This window comes from Bos indicus x Bos taurus, chromosome 5 (genome assembly GCF_003369695.1).
Source record: "Bos indicus x Bos taurus breed Angus x Brahman F1 hybrid chromosome 5, Bos_hybrid_MaternalHap_v2.0, whole genome shotgun sequence".
Classification (NCBI taxonomy): Eukaryota; Metazoa; Chordata; class Mammalia; order Artiodactyla; family Bovidae; genus Bos; species Bos indicus x Bos taurus.
This window is the reverse complement of record NC_040080.1, coordinates 71,749,015-71,772,349: the sequence shown is the minus strand read 5'-3', so window position 1 is coordinate 71,772,349 and position 23,335 is coordinate 71,749,015. Positions and strand designations below refer to the sequence as shown.

At 34.8% G+C, this 23,335-nt stretch overlaps 1 protein-coding gene across 1 annotated transcript in view; it reads right to left on the bottom strand.

The window, feature by feature from the left end:
• Nucleotides 1–778: 778 nt before the first annotated feature.
• LEMD3 (LEM domain containing 3) overlaps nucleotides 779–23,335 on the bottom strand; it is a 73,598-nt gene continuing 51,041 nt past the window's right edge. The window contains exons 5-13 of the mRNA XM_027542449.1: nucleotides 12,433–12,512; nucleotides 12,203–12,348; nucleotides 10,985–11,086; nucleotides 10,776–10,878; nucleotides 9,920–10,098; nucleotides 5,286–5,367; nucleotides 3,367–3,472; nucleotides 3,188–3,266; nucleotides 779–2,970 (exon numbers count right to left, since the gene is read on the bottom strand). Coding sequence (XP_027398250.1) covers nucleotides 2,807–2,970; nucleotides 3,188–3,266; nucleotides 3,367–3,472; nucleotides 5,286–5,367; nucleotides 9,920–10,098; nucleotides 10,776–10,878; nucleotides 10,985–11,086; nucleotides 12,203–12,348; nucleotides 12,433–12,512 — 1,041 coding nt within the window. The 3' untranslated portion in view covers nucleotides 779–2,806. The remainder of the gene's footprint in view (nucleotides 2,971–3,187; nucleotides 3,267–3,366; nucleotides 3,473–5,285; nucleotides 5,368–9,919; nucleotides 10,099–10,775; nucleotides 10,879–10,984; nucleotides 11,087–12,202; nucleotides 12,349–12,432; nucleotides 12,513–23,335) is intronic.

The window sequence follows — 23,335 nt, the reverse complement described above, 5'->3', positions numbered from 1 at the left end:
TTCCACACATTAATTTTTATGAGCTCATCACAAGAATAGAAGCTTCCCTGAGAGCTCAGGTGAAAAGAGACGTATCACTGTATCTATACTAATTCAAAAGTGTCTAATGTTATTAATACTTGATCTGTCCTGGTATCTTTTCCAACTATTAAGATACATAAGGTACCTCTCTATACTCCCAGAATTTATTCTGCTTTCTTCACTCACTGTATTTTCAACAGTACCTTTTAAGTAAGCTGTCTATGTTCTTCCTCTAGATTATGACCATCTTGAAGATTGTGTCATGTCTTTTTCATCTTTGTACTCCTAACAAATAACAGTGCCTGACATTTGTTAGCAATCAATAAAATTCTACCAACTAAATCTTCTTTTTACTTGATTAAACCATCTAAAAATCTAAAGGAACGCTACTCAAAGTAGCAAGACCACAGACTATTTATGATAAAGTGTTTGAGCCAGAATGTATGAAAGAATGGCTTCCTTTTTTGAGCAAGTCTTGCTATGAAAAAATGTTTAGCTAAACCAAGCAGTGCTATCTGATCTATATTCTTGCCCCACTTTGAGCCAAACACTTGAAAGTTAGACAAAGATATTTTCATAAAGAAAATTAACTTTATGGATGAAAGTTAAAATTAACTTTCATCCACTTTTATAGCATATGTATATTTACAAATACCCAAAAAGATTAAAAATAAAGGGATCTACTTTCACTGGTTAAAAATAATATAATAAACACACAGAGCACTTAAAAAAATTTTTTTAAAAGCCAAGACACATTAAAAAAAACCTAATAAATTTTTAATTAGAATTTTTTTCCTTTTTTTAAACAGGACAAGTAACAGATTACATCAAACTTCAGAACTTTTCAAATATCTAGTTATTATACACATTCCCATCTGTCTTGCAGGGAGGGATCTTGGTCGGCTTAACAGTTTCAGGTAAAATAAGCTGCATAATAGTATATATTACAATAATAAGTGTACAATGCTTACATGGAATATGTTTTAGAAGCAAGAAAAAGATGCATATGCATTGAAAGGCGACCTCTTAAAATGCCACAACTATTTTTTTACATTCACTCTTGTAACAGGTCACAAGATGGGGTCACTAAGCTCAGATAAATCACTGTGATGCACATAAAATACAGAAAGATTGGTTATTATATATATTATATATATATTTATATTTTCACACGTTAGCATCTGAGACATACACTGAGAATTTAAAATTTATTCTCTTCAGGTAACAAATCATTTTTTATTCTTCATAAACATGGTGCCCACAAAAGCACAAAGGTAAGGCACAATAAGGTTTTCTGTTACAGAACAGTGTGCATCATGTTTACTTAACCAGGAAACGTGCATTAACTGTGCAAGTTCATGCTGCAAACCTAACACATATACAATTTTAAATAAAAGGAAACTGAGCTTTAAACAAAATCAAGATTGGTACAATTTCAGCTTTTTCACATATTCATTTGGACTGACAATGATATATCAACAGGTTATTTTTAAAAAGCCAATTGCTACAAGTAAACTTTGCTCCATAACTATTTTAATCTGAAATCATAAACCATAATAAAGTAACTTTACTGAAACAAAGTAAATACCCAGGCACAAAGTGACCATCACTCGTGCATTTAATATACTGCGACCTTTCATAACCCAAAATTGCAAACGGAATTTTTCAAATACACATTTTGCTGCGACAATGTGCCCTGTTTTAAACTTGACATACAACAGGGAAGCTAACATTTCATTAAATTATAAATAGATTGGGAAAATGACTTAATCCCAGCGGTACTATGTCATAGCCCTAGTATTTATAATAAATACAGCTTTTCACAAAATAGTTTCCCAATATCTGCCAATTGCTTTTTTATTGCTCACATAAATTTGAATCTATTACAACTGATATTGGAACTTTCACACAAAATCATACTCAGACATTTTTATATAAAACCTATAAAAGTTATTTTAAACTTGTATCTAATACTTCCAGGTGTTCGGCTGTTTGATCTGTATGATAGTATAGCCATATGTATATATGTGTGTGTATATATACACATATACACATACACACATATATATATACATACACACATATATACACATACATATATATACACACATTAGATTATGAATAAAATAGGAAGCTTATTTTACTGCTTTAATGCAGACATCCTCACAAAACAGACTACTTTGGCCGTCACCAGCATTTATACATATATACAAAAGCCAGTTTAAGTACATGAACATCCACTTACACTTTTATGTAACCACTAAACCCGAACTGATTTTCCCATATTCCAGCTGTAGCAAATGAATCTCTTACAAGCAATAGAAACCTAAGGTTAAATTGGGAAATTAACAGTTTTACCACATTAGCCTGTAAGGAACTATTTAGGTGACTGAATACAAAAATTCACAATATCAGTTTACAGGAAATTATGGAAAAACAAGAAGCCTTTTCCCCATGCTTTTGTGTGGTTATTCAAACACTTCTTGGTGCAAAAATACAACCATCACATTTGAAAATGCTTAATAAGGTCAATGTTCCTCATGCAAAACTTTTAAGTGCATTGGCTTAACTGAACTCCAAAAACTGAACAAAACAATTACTCTATCTACTCAGCATTGCTGCCTCACTGCTAAGTCCCTTTGGAACCTTAAGATTTCTGGAACGTTCAAATAGAGCTGTATTCAATAAAAATATTACATACAAAAAGCATTTAAAAAGGGAGACAGGAAGCCAAACAGGAATTTTCCTACTGTAAAGAACAGTCTTAGGAGTGGAAGAAGTCTTTTCAGGAACCTCCTTGAGAATTGGCTAGGCCAGTCCGAAGACGAAGATGAGACATAGAGTTCATATGTTTATTTGATGGCTTCAAGGGAGTGTTGCAAGTAAGAGCCTGGGGAAAGCGATGGTGATATCTATCTAGTCGTAAATATTTTACTGTAACCAATTTCCCTGTTGTAAGATAAAAATAATATTTTAGATCTGTATGAATGTGCTTAATATTAATAGAAAACAAACCGTGGTAAAAGATAAATGAACACAAATAAAATAATTAAAATTATTACTCTACAAATGATAACCTAAGATTCTTTAATTTAAAATCTGGTGGAATTTAACAGTAAGCCATAATTTATCTTTTCAAAATGTTTGTAGTATTCGAATTTCTTACCATCAAACCAAGAGCCATGCAATGCCTTAAAAGCTTTCCCAGCATATTCTGGAGACAGACATTTAACATATACACAACCCTGTAATATTTTAAAAAGAAAACAAAAAGGAAGAAAGAAATAGTCTTAGTTTAATAGCAACAATTCAAAATGTAGAATTCAATGGTGAAAGTTACTTTACCTCACGAGAGTTCTTGTCTACTGCAATGTGAACAATGCCATCATTATCACTGCATTTTTCTAAAATTGCTTCTTGAATTGCCAAATGCCACTGATCCCCTATTTCCCTAAAAAATTAATGAAAACAAAAATCAACAGCCATATTCTTACTTAGAAAGAAGTTTTCTGTCTCTTCAACGAGTGCATGCTAAGTTGCTTCAGTTGTGTCTGACTCTGCAACCCCATGGACCGTAGCCTGGCGGGCTCCTCTGTCCATGGGATTCTCCAGGCAAGAATACTGGAGTGGGTTGCCATGCCCTCCTCCAAGGGATCCTTCTGACCCAGGGATTGAACCTGCGTCTCTTATGTCTCCTGCATTGGCAGGTGGGTTCTTTACCACTAGCATCACCACATACCTAACTAGAATCAGGACAGCTTAAAAACCATATATTGTAAAAAACTAATAGTATATAAATGCTTGTTACTAGCAGTAGGTAGATTTAAAAATGTTGGCATTCAGAAGTCCCAGCTATGTTCTCACTTTCCAGTGTAAGATTGTACAAGCTGAGGCACTGAAGGATCAGCCTACCATAGCAAGAAGGATCAGCCTACCACAGGAAGAAGGATCAGCCTACCATAGCAAGATAAATATGTTTTCAATTTTATGTTTAAAATCCTTTGCACTTACAGTCATTTCTCTTTTCTATCTAAACAAGTGTTAACAAACACTTCAATGAGTTGTGATAAACTTATAAAAGTATTATTTTTTAATGACATTTTCAAATTCCTAACTTAAGGAAAATTCTTAGTAAATATTATATTCTGAGCTTTTTTCCCCAAAATATTAGAAACTTTATACAGGACAAACATTTTGCAAAAATAAGTCACTTTACTATTATGAAAGAGGTTCTGTTATAGTAACACACATTTGTCTTTCTTGTGAGATACAGACGGTGGGGCAGAGGAAAAGGCCATTCCACTTCAAATCATAAATCTTCATCTCAGGTAATAAAATACTGGGCTGGCATAGACTTCCTAATCTCTAAGGTATAGGGTGAGACTCCCAGTAGAGGGATCACCACACTGTTGTTTCTACCTCTGCAAAATGAAGGGGGTGTGTGTTGTGTGTGTGTATGCTGACAGTGCTTTTCACATTAACAATTTCACCATTACTTAATCTACCATATCAACTATTTCTTGAAATAAATGAGTTATCAGATGGGAATTATGCATATTTTATATATATTACAATTTCCACTATCAGCTTTTAAAAAAAAACCCAGAATTTGATTTGTCCTATTACTGGACAGATAAGCAGTCACCTCTAGGAAGCAAATTCTAAAGATTATTACAGCTTATATGTAAAATATTATGGATTTTAAAGAAGTAACTTTTAACTATACTATATTCTGGAATGCACGTGTCACTGTAATTATATAGAAAAGTTTCTCAAATGGTAACTGGACATAAAAGTTCCTCAAATATTGCAATGACAGGTAGACAAATCTTATAGAAAGGAGGGTATGTACCTTTCGTAGAAAACTTTTTATAAGGGTTTGGAAATTTTAAGACAGCAGATATGTTTATTTATATTGCCTACAGAGGCAAAGAGTGGTGGCAAACATGACATACATTTAATAAAGGATACTGTTGATTATCATCGTATCTGTCATTAATCTGATTCAAGCATCTGTCTTCTATAAGGGATTCACAGTAAATACAAAGATTTTAAACAGTTTTTCAAGTCATTATACACCTGTGTCTTTTGGGAAAACTTTGTTTCAAATTTAAAAAGAAGAATTGGGAAAACCATAACATTTTGGTAGTTAATATTTAGAAGTAAAGGAGATTTTTCAATTATAGACACAGCATTATAAGACTATCATGTATTTTTCATCCAAATATTAAAAAATTGCATGTACCTTTTGTCATAATACTTACATAACTGGATCAAACATATTTCGAATCTTCAGACATGGTGTCAAACTATTTGGTGGTGAATTTCTTCTATCTAAATGAAATGCTATAAAAAAACAAATTAGTTTTACTATTTTCCAGTGTTCCATTTTATTGAAAGGTATTCAGTCACTGAGTTCATTCAAAAAATATTCATTGCATGCTTTTACTATGAGCTAGATCCCTGGATCAAGGTGAATAAGACACACACAGTCACAAGACAGACACAGAGTCACTGATCTCACACTTTACAGTGGGGGAGACAGATGAAAAACAGTATCAACAAAGAAATTATAACTGTGGCAAATTCTAAGAAAGAAGGGTATAGAAAGCTGTCAATGTACTTAAGCCCATCTGTGAATATCAGATAACACTGAGGAGGGTGTACCTATGATTGATACTTGTTGATGTATGACAGAAAACCACAAAACTCTATAAAGCAATTATCTTTCAATTAAAAAAGAAAAAATTTATGCTGAAACCTAAAGAATAAACAGAGACAGAATAAAGAGAGGTGTAAAGGACATCTAAAGCAAAGGTGACAGCTTATACAAAGCCCAAGGCAAGAAGGAACTTGATATATTCAAATAACTAAAAGACAGTCACTGTGACTAGAGATGGAACAACAGAAAGATAAACCTGAGGAAGATGCTGGATTACGGAGGACTATGTAAGCCACATTAAAGTCCTTGGACATTACCATAAGAGCAATGGGAATCCACTCAAATGTTTTAAGGACAGGAATAGTAAGACGGGATCTCTTAAAATTTTTAAATAGACTGTTATGTGGAAAATAGATGGAGGTAAAAAATGAATGCAAGGAGACCAGTTAGAGGTTATTACGTTGTCCAAGAGGAGATGATGGCAATGTGGATAAGACAGGTCAATGATGAAGATGGAAATAAGTGGACAGAATCAGTCAAATCTATTATGGAACAGATTTGACATGACTTGTTTAATGACCGCACATGTAGGGACTCAGGGAGAGATTAAGGATGACTCCCAGGTTTTTGACAGAACCGACTGAAGAGGGGACGGTATCATTAATTAAACAGGACACTGGAGGAGAGGTCAGTTTGGAGAGAGATGACATTATGTGCGCGCATGTATTGAAAGTCTGGCGCTTCTTAGTAGTACAGAAGACAAGTACACAGCTGTGTATAAAAATCTGAAAGTCAAAACAGAAGACTTAGTGCATGATATAAAATTGAAAGTTATCAACATATATATAGCAAATGAAGTTGCAGCATAGGATCATTTGAGACCAGGAGAAGATAAAAGATGGCCTGGAAAGACTTAAATACTTAGAGGTCCAGGAAAATTTGGAAAAAAAGAATTAAGAAATGCTAAGAAGTAGGATGAAAACCAGAAGCAAGTGGCAACCACAAAACAAGAAAGTACCAAGGCAGGTTCAATTGTGAATACTGCTAAGTAAAATAAGGACAAGAAAGAAAAATGTCCATTGAAATTAGCAACATCAAAGTCTGAGAGCTATTTCCTTGAAATGATGGGGATGGGTAACAGACTGAAGTCAGCTAAAGAATAAATGGGGAGAAGGCAATGGCACCCCACTCCAGTACTCTTGCCTGGAAAATCCCAGGGATGGGGGAGCCTGGTGGGCTGCCGTCTACAGGGTAGCACAGAGTTGGACACGACTGAAGCAACTTAGCAGCAAAGAATAAATGGGAGGTGAAAAAGTAAAGACAGTGAGTAAACTGTTTAATGCTGTTTGGCTATATGCAGGTAGAGACACAGGGTGACAGCTACAGGACAATGTATAGTGCAACAATGTGTTTTAAAGATGAGACTACAGTATGTTTCAGTGCTAATGAAAAGATCCAGGAGAGGCAGGAATTTAAAACACAGTAAGGGAAGATATGGGAGAAGACTAGAGGGAATGAGATCCAGAGGGATCCTCTAAAAAGAAGGGCTGGGTCCCTGTTAAGTGAGAAAGCTCCTTGATTGCAACAGGAGGTGAGGATGAGCATGTCTGTATGTTAGTTGCTCAGTCATGTCTGACTCTTTGCAACACCATGGACTCTACAGCCTGCCAGGATCCTTTGTCCGTGGAATTCTCCAGGAAAGAATACTGGAGTGGGCTGCCAGTTCCTTCTCCAGGCAATCTTCCCAACCCAAGGATCAAACCCAGGTCTCCCACAGTACACAGATTCTTTACCATCTGAGCTACCAGGATAGGACAGATTCTGGTAATTCTATGGATTTGGTGGTGGAAATTTGAGGCAGGTACAATCCAATTGCTTCTATTTGAATCATCAACTGAGAATCAGAAGACAGAGAACAGCAAAGGTTTGAAAAGAGGGGATGAGATCTAAAACTGCTATTGAGTAGAATAGGAAACTGAAGTGACTAGCAAAAAATGGTAAGAACAAGAAAGGCAAGTAGTACTAACAACCTACTTGCAGTTAATTATTTATAAAGGTGCCAGTCTGCCAAGTGGTTATGACTTTCCTTGCTCTGCTCAGTCATTAGCATACAGACAAGCAGAGATAAACAGTTCCATCCTTGGTTGGAATTTACCAGGGTAAGATTAAGGACAGGTGATGACATAAGGGTACTAGCAAGAGAGTGACTGAAAAGATGGACCAAGGAAACTAAGATGGACAGGAAAAGAAGTAAAGATAGGAGAAAGGCTAAAGGAACTGGAGAAAGAATGTGCACTGAAGAATCAGAGATTCTGGAGTTCCCAAATACATGAAGCAGGAAGGCTGAAAGGATGAGTTCAAGACAAAAACCAGAGTGTATCAATTAAAGTTTTCAGAAGTGTCAGTAATAAGAAACATCTGGAGTATGAATATTCGACCAGTGTTTGACATGGGATGGAGGTATAGTCACTAGATATGAAAATCTTTGCCAAATCTCACATCAAGAAGGTTTATGAACCTCTAGTACCTTCCGAACTTCTCTAGCAGTATATAGATTCTGTTCTTAGATGACCTTTTAGCTGCAGACAGTCTGACTTCCTTGAAATTCTAATAATGACCTAGGTTAGCAGGGGTTCAACCAGAAAAAACAGAAACATTCATATCACCTTATTTTAGCCTACACCCAAGACTCCAGAAAATAAAAGACCTGGAAGAAACTATCCCTGGCCAATTCTAGTCAGAAAGTAGTTCAAAAGATCAAACTGATTGATCTAACTAAACTCTAATTCCCATGGCTATGTAAAGATACAGTAGCTACTGAATGATACATTTTAAATACCTCAGGAGCTACCTTTGGGTCCTTTAAATGAATGCTGTTTATTCCAAACATGACATTTGTCAGAAGCATAGAGAATTCTTGTGCTTCCCAGCAGATAGTGTTTAATTTTTAACTGGTGCTTTAAAATACCTTTCGACATACTAATATTATCATCAATTTCTTATTTAAGTACTATTTAGAAACTGAACTAAAAATTCAGTAAGGTTGACTATTTAACAGTTACTTGGGGAAAGTACCATTAAATGACAATAGCCTGCAGTGGTAGTGAACTCAAAAGACTACTGTAACTATTATACCAACTCTTCAGACACGCACCATTTTGTTATTTAGCCACAACACTCGGTTTTGGGATATCTCACTTCACTGACCAGGGATTGATCCTGGACCACGGCAGTGAAAGCCTGAAATGCTAACCAGGGAACTCCCCAGCATGCACCCTTTAAAACAAATAGTTAATGGTTTAGTGTCATCTTGGCAACAAAGCTTCATTTTTATGCCACGATTACGGAACCTATTATTCAAGGTCTTTGAAAGTGAAACTCAATTAGAGAAAAAAGGGAGAGATTGCATTTTATTTCAATTTCAAAACAATTAACTTACCTTTCCCATATAGTCTAAGTATAGCAAGCATTGATAAATATGCTTTCTATCCAACAAGATTAAAAGAAACTCAACTCACTACTAGTTCTGAAATACAAATTAAACTAGCCATGAGATTTCTTTTTGCAATTAACCATTAATACACAAAAAATTCAAATGTGCTAACAGTTATTACTTGTAGAGGTTTAGGTACATAAGGCAACCAAACACCAAATCCTCCTATAAACTTGTATCTGTTTTTGCAACTATACAAACATTAAGAAAAATATGGAAAGACACCCACAAAAGTGACTTGGCATGAGATATGCAAGTATCGCATTGGTGAAAGACTCTTAATGAAAAAGGCAAGCAAAAATAGAAAAAAAGAGAAGTTAAAAAGTTATGATTTCACTTACATATGTTTTAAATATAAAATAAATATATACTTGTGCATATATAAACATGTATATATAAATAAGAAATATATAAATTATATATTACAAATTATCTGCACAAAAAATATCAGGGGAAAAGAATGCAGTTAGATCTTTACTACTAGGTTGCTTTTAGTAAGTGAAAGAGAAAAAAATCAAAGTAATGTATCTAGTACTATATCACTGTGAAGACAAACCACGTTATTTGTATTAGCACACAGAAAAGTGGGAGGACAGTAAGAAGCTAACACTGACTCCTTCTATGGGATGGAGCTGGAAGGGAGCTTTGCCATCATATATCTTTCAGTTGTACTATTTTAAACACATAAGAATTTTATATTTGAAAAAACTATCTATATTTTTTTGTTGTTTAAGCATACATACCTTGACCTTGCCACACTTTAGAAGGTATTACTAATATTTTGTCACAGGAGGCAGAAGGCTGGATCCACCGCCAAACTAGAAAGTCTGCACCACCTATTCTTCGTGTTTCTGTGCGAACTCTAGACTCATTAGCAGCAAGGAAGTCAACAGCTCTATCCCAGACTTTCTTCATTTTCTTCCTATCATTTGAAGGAAAATGACAAATTTACTATCATCTTTGTTTGTCATCTTTTTCAAATATTAGTAACTGAAGGTAGTAGTTGTTATTCTTAATTAGGGCTGTTCTTATCAATGCTTATGCAGTTTTTCCCAAAAAGATTAAGGTGCCTGAAATTCCCATCAAATTTATCATATTTGGATGTCCAGAGGTGGAACAATGCATTGGTATTTTCCCCTCTCAAAAGCTCTACTGATGATTCTGATATGCTGCTACACATCTTACACAGGGTAAGAACACTGCTTTAGGATGTGACATCATCTTTTACTTTCAAGAAGTTGTTGTTGAATTCTTTTATTTAAAAAGCTTCATTAACAACAAAATAAAGTATTTTAAAACATTAGTAAAACATCACTGGCTACTGTCTGTCTCTGTTTATTTATCAGGATATAATTGAAGGAAATAAAGTAGAGACTTTTAAAAAGTAAGAAAAGTATGCTTAGAAATCCAGTTGTCTATTATGCCACTTAAAATCAGGCCGATAATAGATGAAAGCTTAGAAAAGAGTTTAAAGTACAAAAAGACACCTGTATAGTAAAAACAGCTATTGTTGAGAAGGGTCATAACTCTCAATGCAATTTTCATGACCGCAGAAGGTAACATTCTGATTTACTTCAACTCATAATGCTTTGAACACACCTGTCATGAGGCTGTATTAAAGAATCTCGCACATGGGGAATAGGCATGTAAGGCTGTAAATCTTTATTTTCCTGGCAAGCTTCATTATGACTTCGTAAAACATCTGAAAGTAAATCAAAAAAATTTATAAAGAAAACAACTATTGGACACCAGTAATTTATCACATGATGAGTATTCTAAAATAGTTCAGATTTTTACAAATACTGTACCTATAATCTTTACCACCATATCATACATCTGCCTTGTTTCCTCTTCTTCTTTTGTCCAGCGATATTTCATGTAACGCAGAACGACACAAACCATCACTACACCTGTAATATTTACATATATTGTGTTTTAAAATTGTGGTCAGTGGCATTCAGTAATATTTGTTGCAACCTGAAACAACCGTCAGTTGTTAAATCTGGTGTAACAAAGTGGAAGGAAAAAAAGCCATTTTGACAGTTTCTATAGGTGATTATTTTAACTGCCATAATGGGATAGTGGAATAAGTCTTCAAGACAGTGGTTTGATTTAGCTATATAATAAAATTAAATATAAAAATTTAATATTAAACATTTCCCAGTGTGTCACTTAATCTTTCCAGAAAAAAATTTCTTCCTTAGGTTGACAACTGAACATTTAAATTCCATTTTTTTTTTCTGAATACAAAGTAACATGCTTCACAAACCTTTTTCTTTGCAGCATTAAGCTACTAGAAAAGTGAGTCTTATGAGACTGTAAACATTTAATTTTAAGCAAACTAAATTATTTTTAAAGGACTTGGGTAGAAAAGAGAAGAAATTTCTAGTAGTCACATAAAATTAAGAGGCCTGAATGAAAATTTTAATTTGGATAAATAATATTTTTAAAATTAAAAATAATTTTTAAAAAGTTAATTTCTAACTCAGTATTTAAAAAACAAGCTAATTTTTGTATCTTCCTGCTCTGTTTCCTAAAGTGGATTTCTATCTATGCACTGTATTTGCTTTTTCTGTAACATTCATATGACAAAGTCTGATTCCTACTTCTCATAGCACTGTTTCCTAAGCCCTTAGATTGATACTGACATTGTGTATGTGTTAGTCCCTTCAGTTGTGTACAACTTCTTGCAACCCAATGGATTATAGCCACCAGGCTCCTCTGTCCATGGGATTTCCCAGACAAGAATACTGCAGTGGGTTGCCATCCCCTTTTCCAGGGGATTTTTTCACCCAGGGATCAAACCTGGGTCTCCTGCACTACAAGCAGATTCTTTACCATCAGAGCCACCGGGAAAGCCAACCGACATTATAAAAACCCTCAATATTACTATATCTTAGTGAAGACTTCTGGATGCGCTTTATAATGACAACTATTACAGAAGTATATTCTCAACCCTGGCATTTGATGAAATACACATGCAAAAATCTAGACTACAATGTATCTTTCTCATTCTCACAACTTACCTAAGCATAACAACAATAACCTGTGGGTGACAGTAACAAAAGCACGTCGAAAACGACACCAGAAGGACATCTGTGGTCTTGTGGATTGTAAAAACTGAACATCAACTATATCTGTCAATTCTTCCTCAGGGCCATAACCAACACACCTATGCAAAAATAATCAAGGGAGAATTTAGTTAAAATCACTGCTTAGACTACAAAATAAACAAAGTAGAAACCAAATCCTTTACCTTATCCCAACATCTTTTCCATTTTCAAAAATCCACTTTAATGAGATGTTAAATGTATCTTCATATTCAGGACCTAAATCCTAATAAGAAAAATAAAGAAAATAACCTTAATAATTCACATTCACTTGATTTTATGTGTAAGCTGTCCTATAAATAACATACCTTATATAACACTTTAAACTATATAATAAAAATGTATTATTCAATACAGAAAAATGAAAAGAAATAAAAGAAAAAAGTCACCATTTCCCCACCACCCTAAGATAACCACTGTTAACATTTTGCTATGCTTTTTCATTTTTTATTTAAAAAATAAATCTAGATTGTTTTTAAAATTTGCTTTTCAAGTATCATCATGATAAGAGTGAATTAGTCACTTTTTCTTTTTAATGGAATGCTATTTGTAGATGAACAAAATGGCAAATTACTTAGACTCGGGTTTCACAGCCATTTTCTCAACAAGTGAATGAATATGCCCATCAGTTTCAGAGAAACAACTGATTGTGTTATTCACAATAAAATTAAAGCTTTCAAATGAAGTGAAAAGCAGAATTTTTAAAACTTACATCCATTATTATGAGCTTAACAATTTCAGTGCTTAAAAAACTTTTGAAATGAGACTGTGCTGTGATATTTACAAATGTGACTTTAGAGTACAGCATATTAAAATGTGTCAACATTATGAAGATTCGAATAACTAGTGACCCAATATTTTCCAAATGACCAATCACAAGCTATAAAATATTGTGTAGGTAAAAGATCCATTCTAACTGTAAAACAGACGAAAAGGCCTTAGTATGAAAAGTTCACTGTCATGGCTTTAAATTCTATACTACACTAATCTTTAAGAAACTATTACTTGTAGAGTTTTGATGCTATATCAAAGAAGAGTTATCTATCTGACTTGAGAATTAAAATACTTTCCCCTGTTTTTTTGACTACCTATCTGTGTGAGGCTAGATTTTTGTGATGTACTTCAACCAAAACACCATCACAATGGATTGAACACTGAAGCAGATATGAGAATTCAGTTGTCTTTTATTAACCTGGACATTTAAGAGAGTTGCAAAAATGTAAACCGATGCCACTTCTCACTAAATGTTTTTACTTTGGAAACTAGTATTTTTCATAAAACACACTATTTATGCTAACATGTAATAAAGTCATTATTCTTATTTTAAATGAATAAGTAAACTTTAAAATGTTGCTTTAATTTCTAATATGGCAAATACATATCTAAATAAATAAATACATACATATATATTCTACAAACAAATGCCATTTAGGATCATCGGTAATTTTAGGATTACAAAAGGATCCTGAAACCTGAAAGTTTAAGAAGTGCTATGCATAAGTGGATTATGTATTTTTTAAATCAAAATATTAAAAACGAAAGTGGTGTTGTATTATACAAACTGTTTTTCTACTTGCTTTTTTCACAGAATGAACTGGTGTTGTCAATGTATATCAGTATAAATATTCATGAGACAACTCCAATTTTTTCCAGTACAACAGTATTCTATTGTGTGGTTATTTTACACCATCATCCTCTCACTAATGAACATGAAATGGTTTCAATTATTTGAGTATAACAAATAATACTGTAATAAACATCCTTAAAAATTCTTTCATTCAAAATATTTATTGAGGGCCCACTACGTGCCAGGTACTGTTCTAGGACCTAGAAATGTAGCACTAAGCAAAAAGCCAAAATTCTCCATGCTCATGGGAACTTGTATTCTATTCAAAAGTATGTCTTTATATACTTTTGGAAGTGCAAAAAAATGAATTTCTAAAAGTAGAAATAGACACAAGAAGTCACTTTATAAAATTCTTTAAAAATATTTATATGTAATAGCTACTGCATTTTAACAACAGATTCTTCAACAGCATTGGAAATTACAATGTTCTCATTTGATCAGTTTACTTTCTAATGTTATTTTAATATATCAAATTTGAAAGTATAATAAAGAATTTTATGAAGCAAAACTAATCTTGCTAGGCATCATTACTTATGTGTAACTACTGCCAGGGTTTTCAGATGCTAACGATAACCTATAGGCTATTTTTTTTTAAGTGTGATAATTTCAGCATTATTTATAAATACCAAAAAATTTGTAGTCAATGTTAGCATTTAATGATTAAAAGATGACTTATATATGAGATCACTTCTGTTGGATATTATTAAATTAGAAATAATCATGACAAGAGCTAAATAGCTATATACTTTAAAAAGTAAAATACAGCATTCAACTATTACTATGAAAGATATACAATCATGTGAATAAGAACTAGAAAATAAGAAAAAGTAAATTTTGTTTAGTATTGCTTCAAAAAGTTATGCAATTATAAAAGATAAGTTCAGGCAATTTCTGCCTTTTTTAAAAATTTTTTTATTGAAGGATAATTGCTTTACAGAATTTTGTTGTTTTCTGTCAACCTCGATATGAATCAGCCACAGGTATACATATCCCTCCCTTTTGAACCTCCCTCCCAATAATTACTGTTTTAATTTTTGTAAGTAGACAGCAGAAATCACCTTGCATATAACTAAAAAATCAAACAGAACTCATATTCACTTACTCTAAATTAGAGAAGATTAAAGCTTTGATGAAGAAACATCAAGAGAACGTATTTCTGGTTATATTGCATGGATGAGCACAAGCAATACAAGATTTTGAAAACTCCATACAACAATATTAACATGGGAAAGACTAGAGATCTCGTCAAGAAAATTAGAGATACCAAGGGAACATTTCATGCAAAGATGGGCACAATAAAGGACAAAAATGGTATGAAACTAACAGAAGCAGAAGATATTAAGAAGAGGTGGCAACAATACACAGAAGAACTATACAAAAAAGATCTTCACGACCCAGATAATCATGATGGTGTGATCACTCACCTACAGCCAGACATCCTGGAATGCAAAGTCAAGTGGGCTTTAGGAAGCATCCCTACAAACAAAGCTAGTGGAGGTGATGGAATTCCACTTGAGCAACTTCAAATCCTAAAAGATGATGCTGTAAAAGTGCTTCACTCAATATGCCAGCAAATTTGGAAAACTCAGCAGTGGCCACAGGACTGGAAAAGGTCAGTTTTCATCCCAATCCCAAAGAAAGGCAATGCCAAAGAATGCTCAAACTACCACACAACTGCACTCATCTCACACTCTAGCAAAGTAATGCTCAAAAATCTTCAAGCCAGGCTTCAATAGCATGTGAACTGTGAATTTCCAGATCTTCAAGCCATATTTAGAAAAGGCAGAGGAACCAGAGATCAAATTGCCAACATCCACTGGATCATTGAAAAAGCAAGAGAGTTCCAGAAAAATATCTACTGCTTTATTGACTATGCCAAAGCCTTTGACTGTGTGGTTCACAACAAACTGTGGAAAATTCTTAAAGAGATGGGAATACCAGACCACCTGACCTGTCTGCCTCCTGAGAAATCTGTATGCAGGTCAAGAAGCAACAGTTAGAACTGGACATGGAACAACTAACCAGTTCCAAATCGGGAAAGGAGTATGTTAAGGCTGTATATTGTCACCCTGATTACTACACTTATATGCAGAGTACATCATGAGAAACATTGGACTGGATGAAGAACAAGCTGGAATCAAGATTGCCAGGAGAAATATCAATAACCTCAGATATGCAAATGACACCACCCTTATGGCAAAAAGTGAAGAAGAACTAAAGAGCCTCTTGACGAAAGTGAAAGAGAAGAGTGAAAAAGTTGGCATAAAACTTAACATTCAGAAAACTAGATCACGGCATCTGGTCCCATCACTTCATGGTAAATAGATGGGGAAACAATGGAAACAATGCCAGAATTTGTTTTTGGGGATCCAAAATCTTTGAAGATGGTGACTACAGCCATGAAATTAAAAGATGCTTGCTCCCTGGAAGAAAAGTTATGACCAACCTAGACAGCATATTAAAAAGCAGAGATATTACTTTGCCAAAAAAAGCCATTCTAGTCAAGGTTATTGTTTTTCCAGTAGTTATGTACGGATGTGAGAGTTGGACTATAAAGAAAGGTGAGAAGAATTGATGCTTTTGAACTGTAGTGTTGGAAAAGACTCTTTAGAGTCTCTTGGACTGCAAGGAGATCCAAGCAGTCCATCCTAAAGGATCAGTCCTGAATATTCATTGGAAGGAATGATGCTGAAACTCCAATACTTTGGCCACATGATGCAAAAAACTGACTCATTTGAAAAGATTCTGATGCTGGGAAAGATTGAAAGCAGGAGGAGCAAGGGACGACAGAGGATGAGATGGTTGGATGGCATCACTGACTCAATGGACATGAGTTTAAGTAAACTCCGGGAGTTGGTGATGGGATAGGGAGGCCTGGTGTGCTGCAGTCCATGGGGTAACAAAGAGTCGGACACGACTGAGTGACTGAACTGAACTGACACAGAGCTGAAGACCTGTGTTAATTCCTGTTTGCAATATATTGGTTTTTGAAAAGGATTTTGTACTCATTTAGTTCTTTTCAAAGACTGTATCCTTCAAAGACACAAACAAGATTCCACCCTTGAAAGATGTGGATATTTTAAAAATCAATGAAGTACATACATTGTATTTAACTTGTATTTACATACACATTTTTCAGTTTCTATTCAATGCAATATGCAGTATTTTATGACATTTTTTCATTACTATACAGAACGTGAAAAATTAGACTAAACATATTTCAAGTAATGCAAAATTAAATGAATTTCCAAGTTTACTTGCTGTGTAATTTAAATATAAAAATGGAGGCTAAAGATTATAAATAGCATGACTGCTCTTATTAATTATCATTAAAAATAAACATAATGGTTCAAATTAACAAGGACAGCTACTCTAATAAGTTAAATATGTGGAAGAACAAAGAACTTAACACTTCTAGTTATAAAACAGCAGAAGCATAGAAAAAGGTATCTGTTGTTATTTTTCCATTTTCTGTTCTCCTTTCCTATGTAAATACCCTTCGATATCCAACCACTACTTGCAACACAACAGAACCATGGAATGTTCCTTTATGAATAAACATTTTAAAAAACAAATGATAATTTATTTAAAATTCCCATTAAAGATTTAACAGAGTTTGAGTTCTTAAATAAACCATTACTTCCACAAATATTTGACATAGTACATGGAGTTCTATAGTATCATAACGGAGAAGGCAATGGCACCCCACTCCAGTACTCTTGCCTGGAAAATCCCATGGATGGAGGAGCCTGGTAGGCTGCAGTCCATGGGGTCACTAAGAGTCAGACACACTGAGCAACTTCACTTTCAGTTTTCACTTTCATGCATTGGAGAAGGAAATGGCAACCCACTCCAGTGTTCTTGCCTGGAGAATCCCAGGGACAGGGGAGCCTGGTGGGCTGCCATCTATGGGGTCGCACAGAGTCGGACACGACTGAAGCGACTTAGCAGTAGCAGCAGCAGCAGTATCATAAAATGGAATTTTTGTAGAAGTAAAAGTTGAATTTTTTTTCTGGCATATGCGAATTAAACAGTTCATGCTAACGCTGCAGCACACAGCATCTACCTGATTTTAAGTCTGAAGTGCTTTATTCACTTGTTGGAGCCACCTGGAAAACTGTAATGCAAGGGGTATGCCAATTTTTTAGCAAAGGGCAGACAGTAAATATTTTCAGCTTTGCAACATATACACTTCTTGTCTCTGTCACTTACATATTTTTAATGCAACCTTTAAAAATGTTGTAAAACCTCAGCAGGCCATACAAAACCAGGCTCATGAGCTGCAGTTTGCCAATCCTCGAGGTAAGGCATTCCTGTATCATAAAACACCCATTTTCAAATAACTGATGATAAAACTCAAGAGGAAACAAAGTTTTTAATTTTTAAAGTAGGTCTATTATTAACATAATTACTTGTTACTATTTATTTATAAGCAACAGCTCAGCTAACACACTGCTGACAGCATCACAGAAATCTTTCTAAATTGAAAGGAAGTTTTCCCAAATCTTTAACAAATTAAAACTATTTTAATACACTGTAATTGATCCCCAATTACAAATTTACCTTATTTTCAAAATAACTAGCCGAAATGTGTAATTTAAAAACCCATATCAGATGCTTTGAACTTGGATTACAGTTTCAAAGCACAAAAATAATACTGCTTCATGGAAAAGATTCAGTTCATTAAAGAAAGCAACAAAACACATGGAGGGGAAAAGATAGTGGTACAGGGAAAAGTTAAGCCAACATTAATAATCTACCAGATAAAGTTCACAAATGGATAATTTGCATGACACTAATAGCTATGTGGCTTTAGTGAATATTCTGGTGGCTCAGTGGTAAAGAATCTACCTGCAACGAAGGAGACACTCTGCATCGGAAAGATAGCCTGGAGAAGGAAATGGCACCCCACTCCAATATTCTTGCCTGGAAAATCCCATGGACAGAGGAGCCTACTGGGCTATAGTTCATGGAGTCTCAAAAGAGTCAGACATGATTTAGGGGCTAAACAATACACACTAGATGCTACCTTTAAATTACGTAAAATATGACACACAGAAATCAACAGTGAGTATGATTTAGTTCTTAATGTTTCAGTGGAAAGTTGATCTTTTACTTCCAGGAATAATGGAAAGAATATGGTCTTTAGAATCCAAGAGGCCTGGAATCAGATCATGACTCCACTACTGAATTGCTGTATGTATAACCATAAGAGGACATTAAGAGAAAATAAGTCATGTAGGCAGATGCATATACTTTGTTCACATCTTCAGATTCTGAACCCTATTCAGTGTCAGTCTCTTGACCACTCAGTATGAGGTATGGGTTATAAACCCAGCTCTTCCATCTAAGAGGCAGAATAGTATAGTGAAAAGAGCAGATATTTTGATTCTATTCACAGTTCCATCACTTACTAGCTGGATGACCTACTTATTAAACCCCTCTGAGCACCAAAGAATTGATGCTTTTGAATTGTGGTGTTGGAGAAGACTCTTGAGAGTCCCTTGGACTGCAAGGAGATCCAACCAGTCCATTCTGAAGGAGATCAGCCCTGGGATTTCTTTGGAAGGAATGATGCTGAAGCTGAAACTCCAGTACTTTGGCCACCTCATGCGAAGAGTTGACTCATTGGAAAAGACTCTGATGCTGGGAGGGATTGGGGGCAGGAGGAGAAGGGGATGACAGAGGATGAGATGGCTGGATGGCATCACCGACTCGATGGACGTGAGTCTGAGTGAACTCTGGGAGTTGGTGATGGACAGGGAGGTCTGGCGTGCTGCAATTCATGGGATCGCAAAGAGTCAGACATGACTGAGCGACTGAACTGAACTGAACTGAACTAAGCTTTATTTTCTTTATAAAGGTGAGTCTGAAACCACCTACCTTGTTGCATCACTGTGAAATCAAAGGTAACATACAGAAAGTACCAAGACAAATTATACTTGAAATACTATAACCATTATGAAAGGTATTAATTCATTCTATTTTTTAGGATATTTATTTTTCCACAAAGACACAATCTTATTAAGTGATTAACATTCCAAGTTAGTCCATAAAAATTTATTCAGCCCATAATTTGGCATATTTGCAATCTTCTTTCCTATTATATTCTTCACAAATCTTAAAACATATTGTGTTTAAAATTAAACAGGTCTTAAAAGTGACCTAGGAAATGAACCACCATTCATTTCATCATTCTATTGCTATGCTAACATACAAAGCTCCTATCATTTAACTTTGCATCTGTCTTTTCATGAAAATAATAGTGCCACGTATTTCCTGAATGTTCCACCAGAGGGACCTCTTAACTTTTCACAAATCAAAACTAGATTTCAACCTCAAAAATGAGGAATAAAAAGCCCAAGAAAAACACTAGGAGTAAGAAAAAATGTTACATTTATTTAAATTAATTGTCACATTTATTTAAATTTTCTTTGAAGAAGAAAGTGTGAGAAATAAAAAAAATGGAATATAAAGACTCAAAGTGAAAAAAGTTTTTACTGAGGCTTATTCACTCATTTTGGGCTTCCCTGGTGGCTCGATGGTAAAGAATCTACCTGCCAGTGCAGGAGACCTAGGTTCAATCCCTGGGTCGGAAAGATCCCCTGGAGAAGGAAATGACAACCCACTCCAGCATTCTTGACTGGGAAATCCCATGGACAGAGAACCCTGGTGGGCTACAGTCCATGGGGTCACAAAAGAGTTGGAGGTGACTTAGGAACTAAACCATTCATTCCTTTTATTCAATCAAACATTTACTTAAAATGCACCAGACGCTGGGGGAAAATTAGCTTACAGCATAGGAGTTCTACATATTCTCTAGCTCATTTATTCCTGAATGCAAAAACTTAATTGTGTTGCAGGTGAAACCATGGTACAAGCACATAAAAGGTACAATAGGTCTCTCTCCAGAAGCAGAAAGCCTACGATATACATATGGTTGTCTCTGTTTGATATCAGAATTGTAGTGGGATTCTTCCATATTTATGTTAGAACTTGGGTAAAATAAAATAGGTTGTGCTAAAATTATCATAACAAATTAGAAAGTAATTTGGCAACATATTTCAAAAGTATTAACAAAAGTTCTTTGAATAAGTGATTTCCTTTCTAGGACTAAGGAAACAAGGAAATAATCACAAAATCAAATACTATAATGCAAAATTAGCATGCTTTCATAATACTGAAATCCCATAACCCAGGAGAATAAAAACATGTAAAGAAATATTATTCAGTAATAAAGAGGAACAGTTTTTAAAAGCCTGAACAATGACATGGGAAAATGCTAACAACTTTAAGGAAAAAATATCAGTATTTATAACATTTATACTGATACTAATTTCAGGGGGGAAATGTAAGACTAGAGAAACATGGACCAAAATGAGTGGCTAACTTTAGGTGGTGAATCTGAAATGCAGTTTTCCTTTTATTTTCTATATGAGTTAAATCATAAGCATGGGGTAATGTTATATTGAAAAGAAAAAAAAAAAAGAAGAAGAAGCCTATTAAAAACAGCACCTACACCTTTATCTAGACCATAAAACTTTATTTTTTTTGAAAAATTCCTGTTTAAGGTTTTTGTTTTAGTAGCAGTCCAAACTGCATCTTTGGTACAAGTCGTATCAGATTTCACAGCAACTGAAAATCTGAAAATGAAAACTCCAAAAAGAATACACACACACACACCCCTAAATGTATAACAAAAAGGATATTATCTCCAGAAAGTAACTTCATTTAACGAATTAAGAAATTAATCCAAAATCTTTTGTAAAAAGACACATTATATGTTCTACTAAATTTCTTCTTTAAAAAGGCAAAACCTAATCTGAAACAAAAAACAGTTCCAGAGAAAAGATATGAAGATCTTTTAAGACTGGAATTCACTATCATCATTTTTTAAAAAAAACCTCAATACAGACAGTTCTCTACTCAACTCATGAAGGAGTGCTTCTAGTAACTTCTTTGCTGCCAGATTTTAATAGAAGTAATTCTTTTGTACCCACTGCTGCTTGGCTTAGATTTCAATTGTCCCAACTCTGGTTCTATGTCCCTTCTTTTTCACCTTATCCAGTCAAATGGCTGGATAAGAAAAAGATGAAGCCTTATCCTGTCCCCAAGCCCTATCCCATCCATTTAGTCCTTCCTTCGAACACAATTCAGTAGAGTTAAAGAATCTCAGGGTTCTTGTGAAAAGTAACTTAATCCTATCCCAGGAATTTATGACCGACAATAGCACATGTCTGATATCTGTGCCATTACCACTCTGAGAGAGTCAAGTGAAGTGAAAGTTGCTCAGCCATGTCTGACTCTTTGCAACCCCATGGACTATACAGTCCATGGAATTCTCCAGGCCAGAATACTGGAGTGGGTAGCCTTTCCCTTCTCCCGGGGATCTTCCCAACCCAGGGACTGAACCCAGGTCTCCCGCACTGCAGGAAGATTCTTTACCAGCGGAGCGACAAGGGAAGCCCAAGCCACAAGGCAAGCCAAGAGAGAGTCAACTGGGGGGAAAAAAAGGGGAAACCAAGAGGGACTCATTGGTTGGGATCAGTTTTTCCTACTGCTAAAAGTAAAAACTTTCACTTGCTTTGGATCCCCATATGTTCTGCCCTTTTCCTGGACTATTTGACTCTATGTTCCCTTTAGCCTACTCAATCCAATCCTATCTTTGCCTTTACCTGAATAATTCATCTAGCAATTCTTCTACTCTTTAAGACACAGCCTTGTAATTATAAGTTCTCCTTATTTAGACCTTTTTGGATCCTGATCCTCCAGCTATCCAAACTATTAGCTACTACACTCTCCACAGGTTCACCTGTCATTAATGTTGTCATCTAGGCCACAACTGAAAACGAAGGAGAGAATGAGGTTGACAGACAAAATCTGCAGCATGTTAAAGAAAACTCTCTCCAGAATGACACTGGTTTAGTTAGGAAACACACAAAAAAAGAAATAAATTTTAATGGAAGTTAGTATAACCATCAGGAACTGAACTAGGTACTTTCTACTTTCACTTACATTCTCCCAACAACTCTGACAGTCATTAATAACAACGGTCCCATTTTCACACTGAGACACAGGTACAGAGAAGTACAGGGACTTTACCAGGACACAAAGCTTCTACACGCCAGTGCTACAATTTGAATCAACATCTACTCCTCATCGTACTATACTGCCTTCACATCTTCTGTGTTATCTACATGTAAGTTATGAATTAAGTTAAAAACTGAGTCCATATTTCTCTTTTTTGACAAACATATCATGGGAGATTGCCACCAAAACCTTGCTGAAAGCTTTAGAACAATACAATATTCTAAATTTAAAAACAAAAAAGAGGGGGTGACGTCAGCAAAACAGCTGAATAGGAAGGCCCTGATCCTCCTTCCCTGCTAGAGACACAAATTCAACAATACACAGGTTAATTC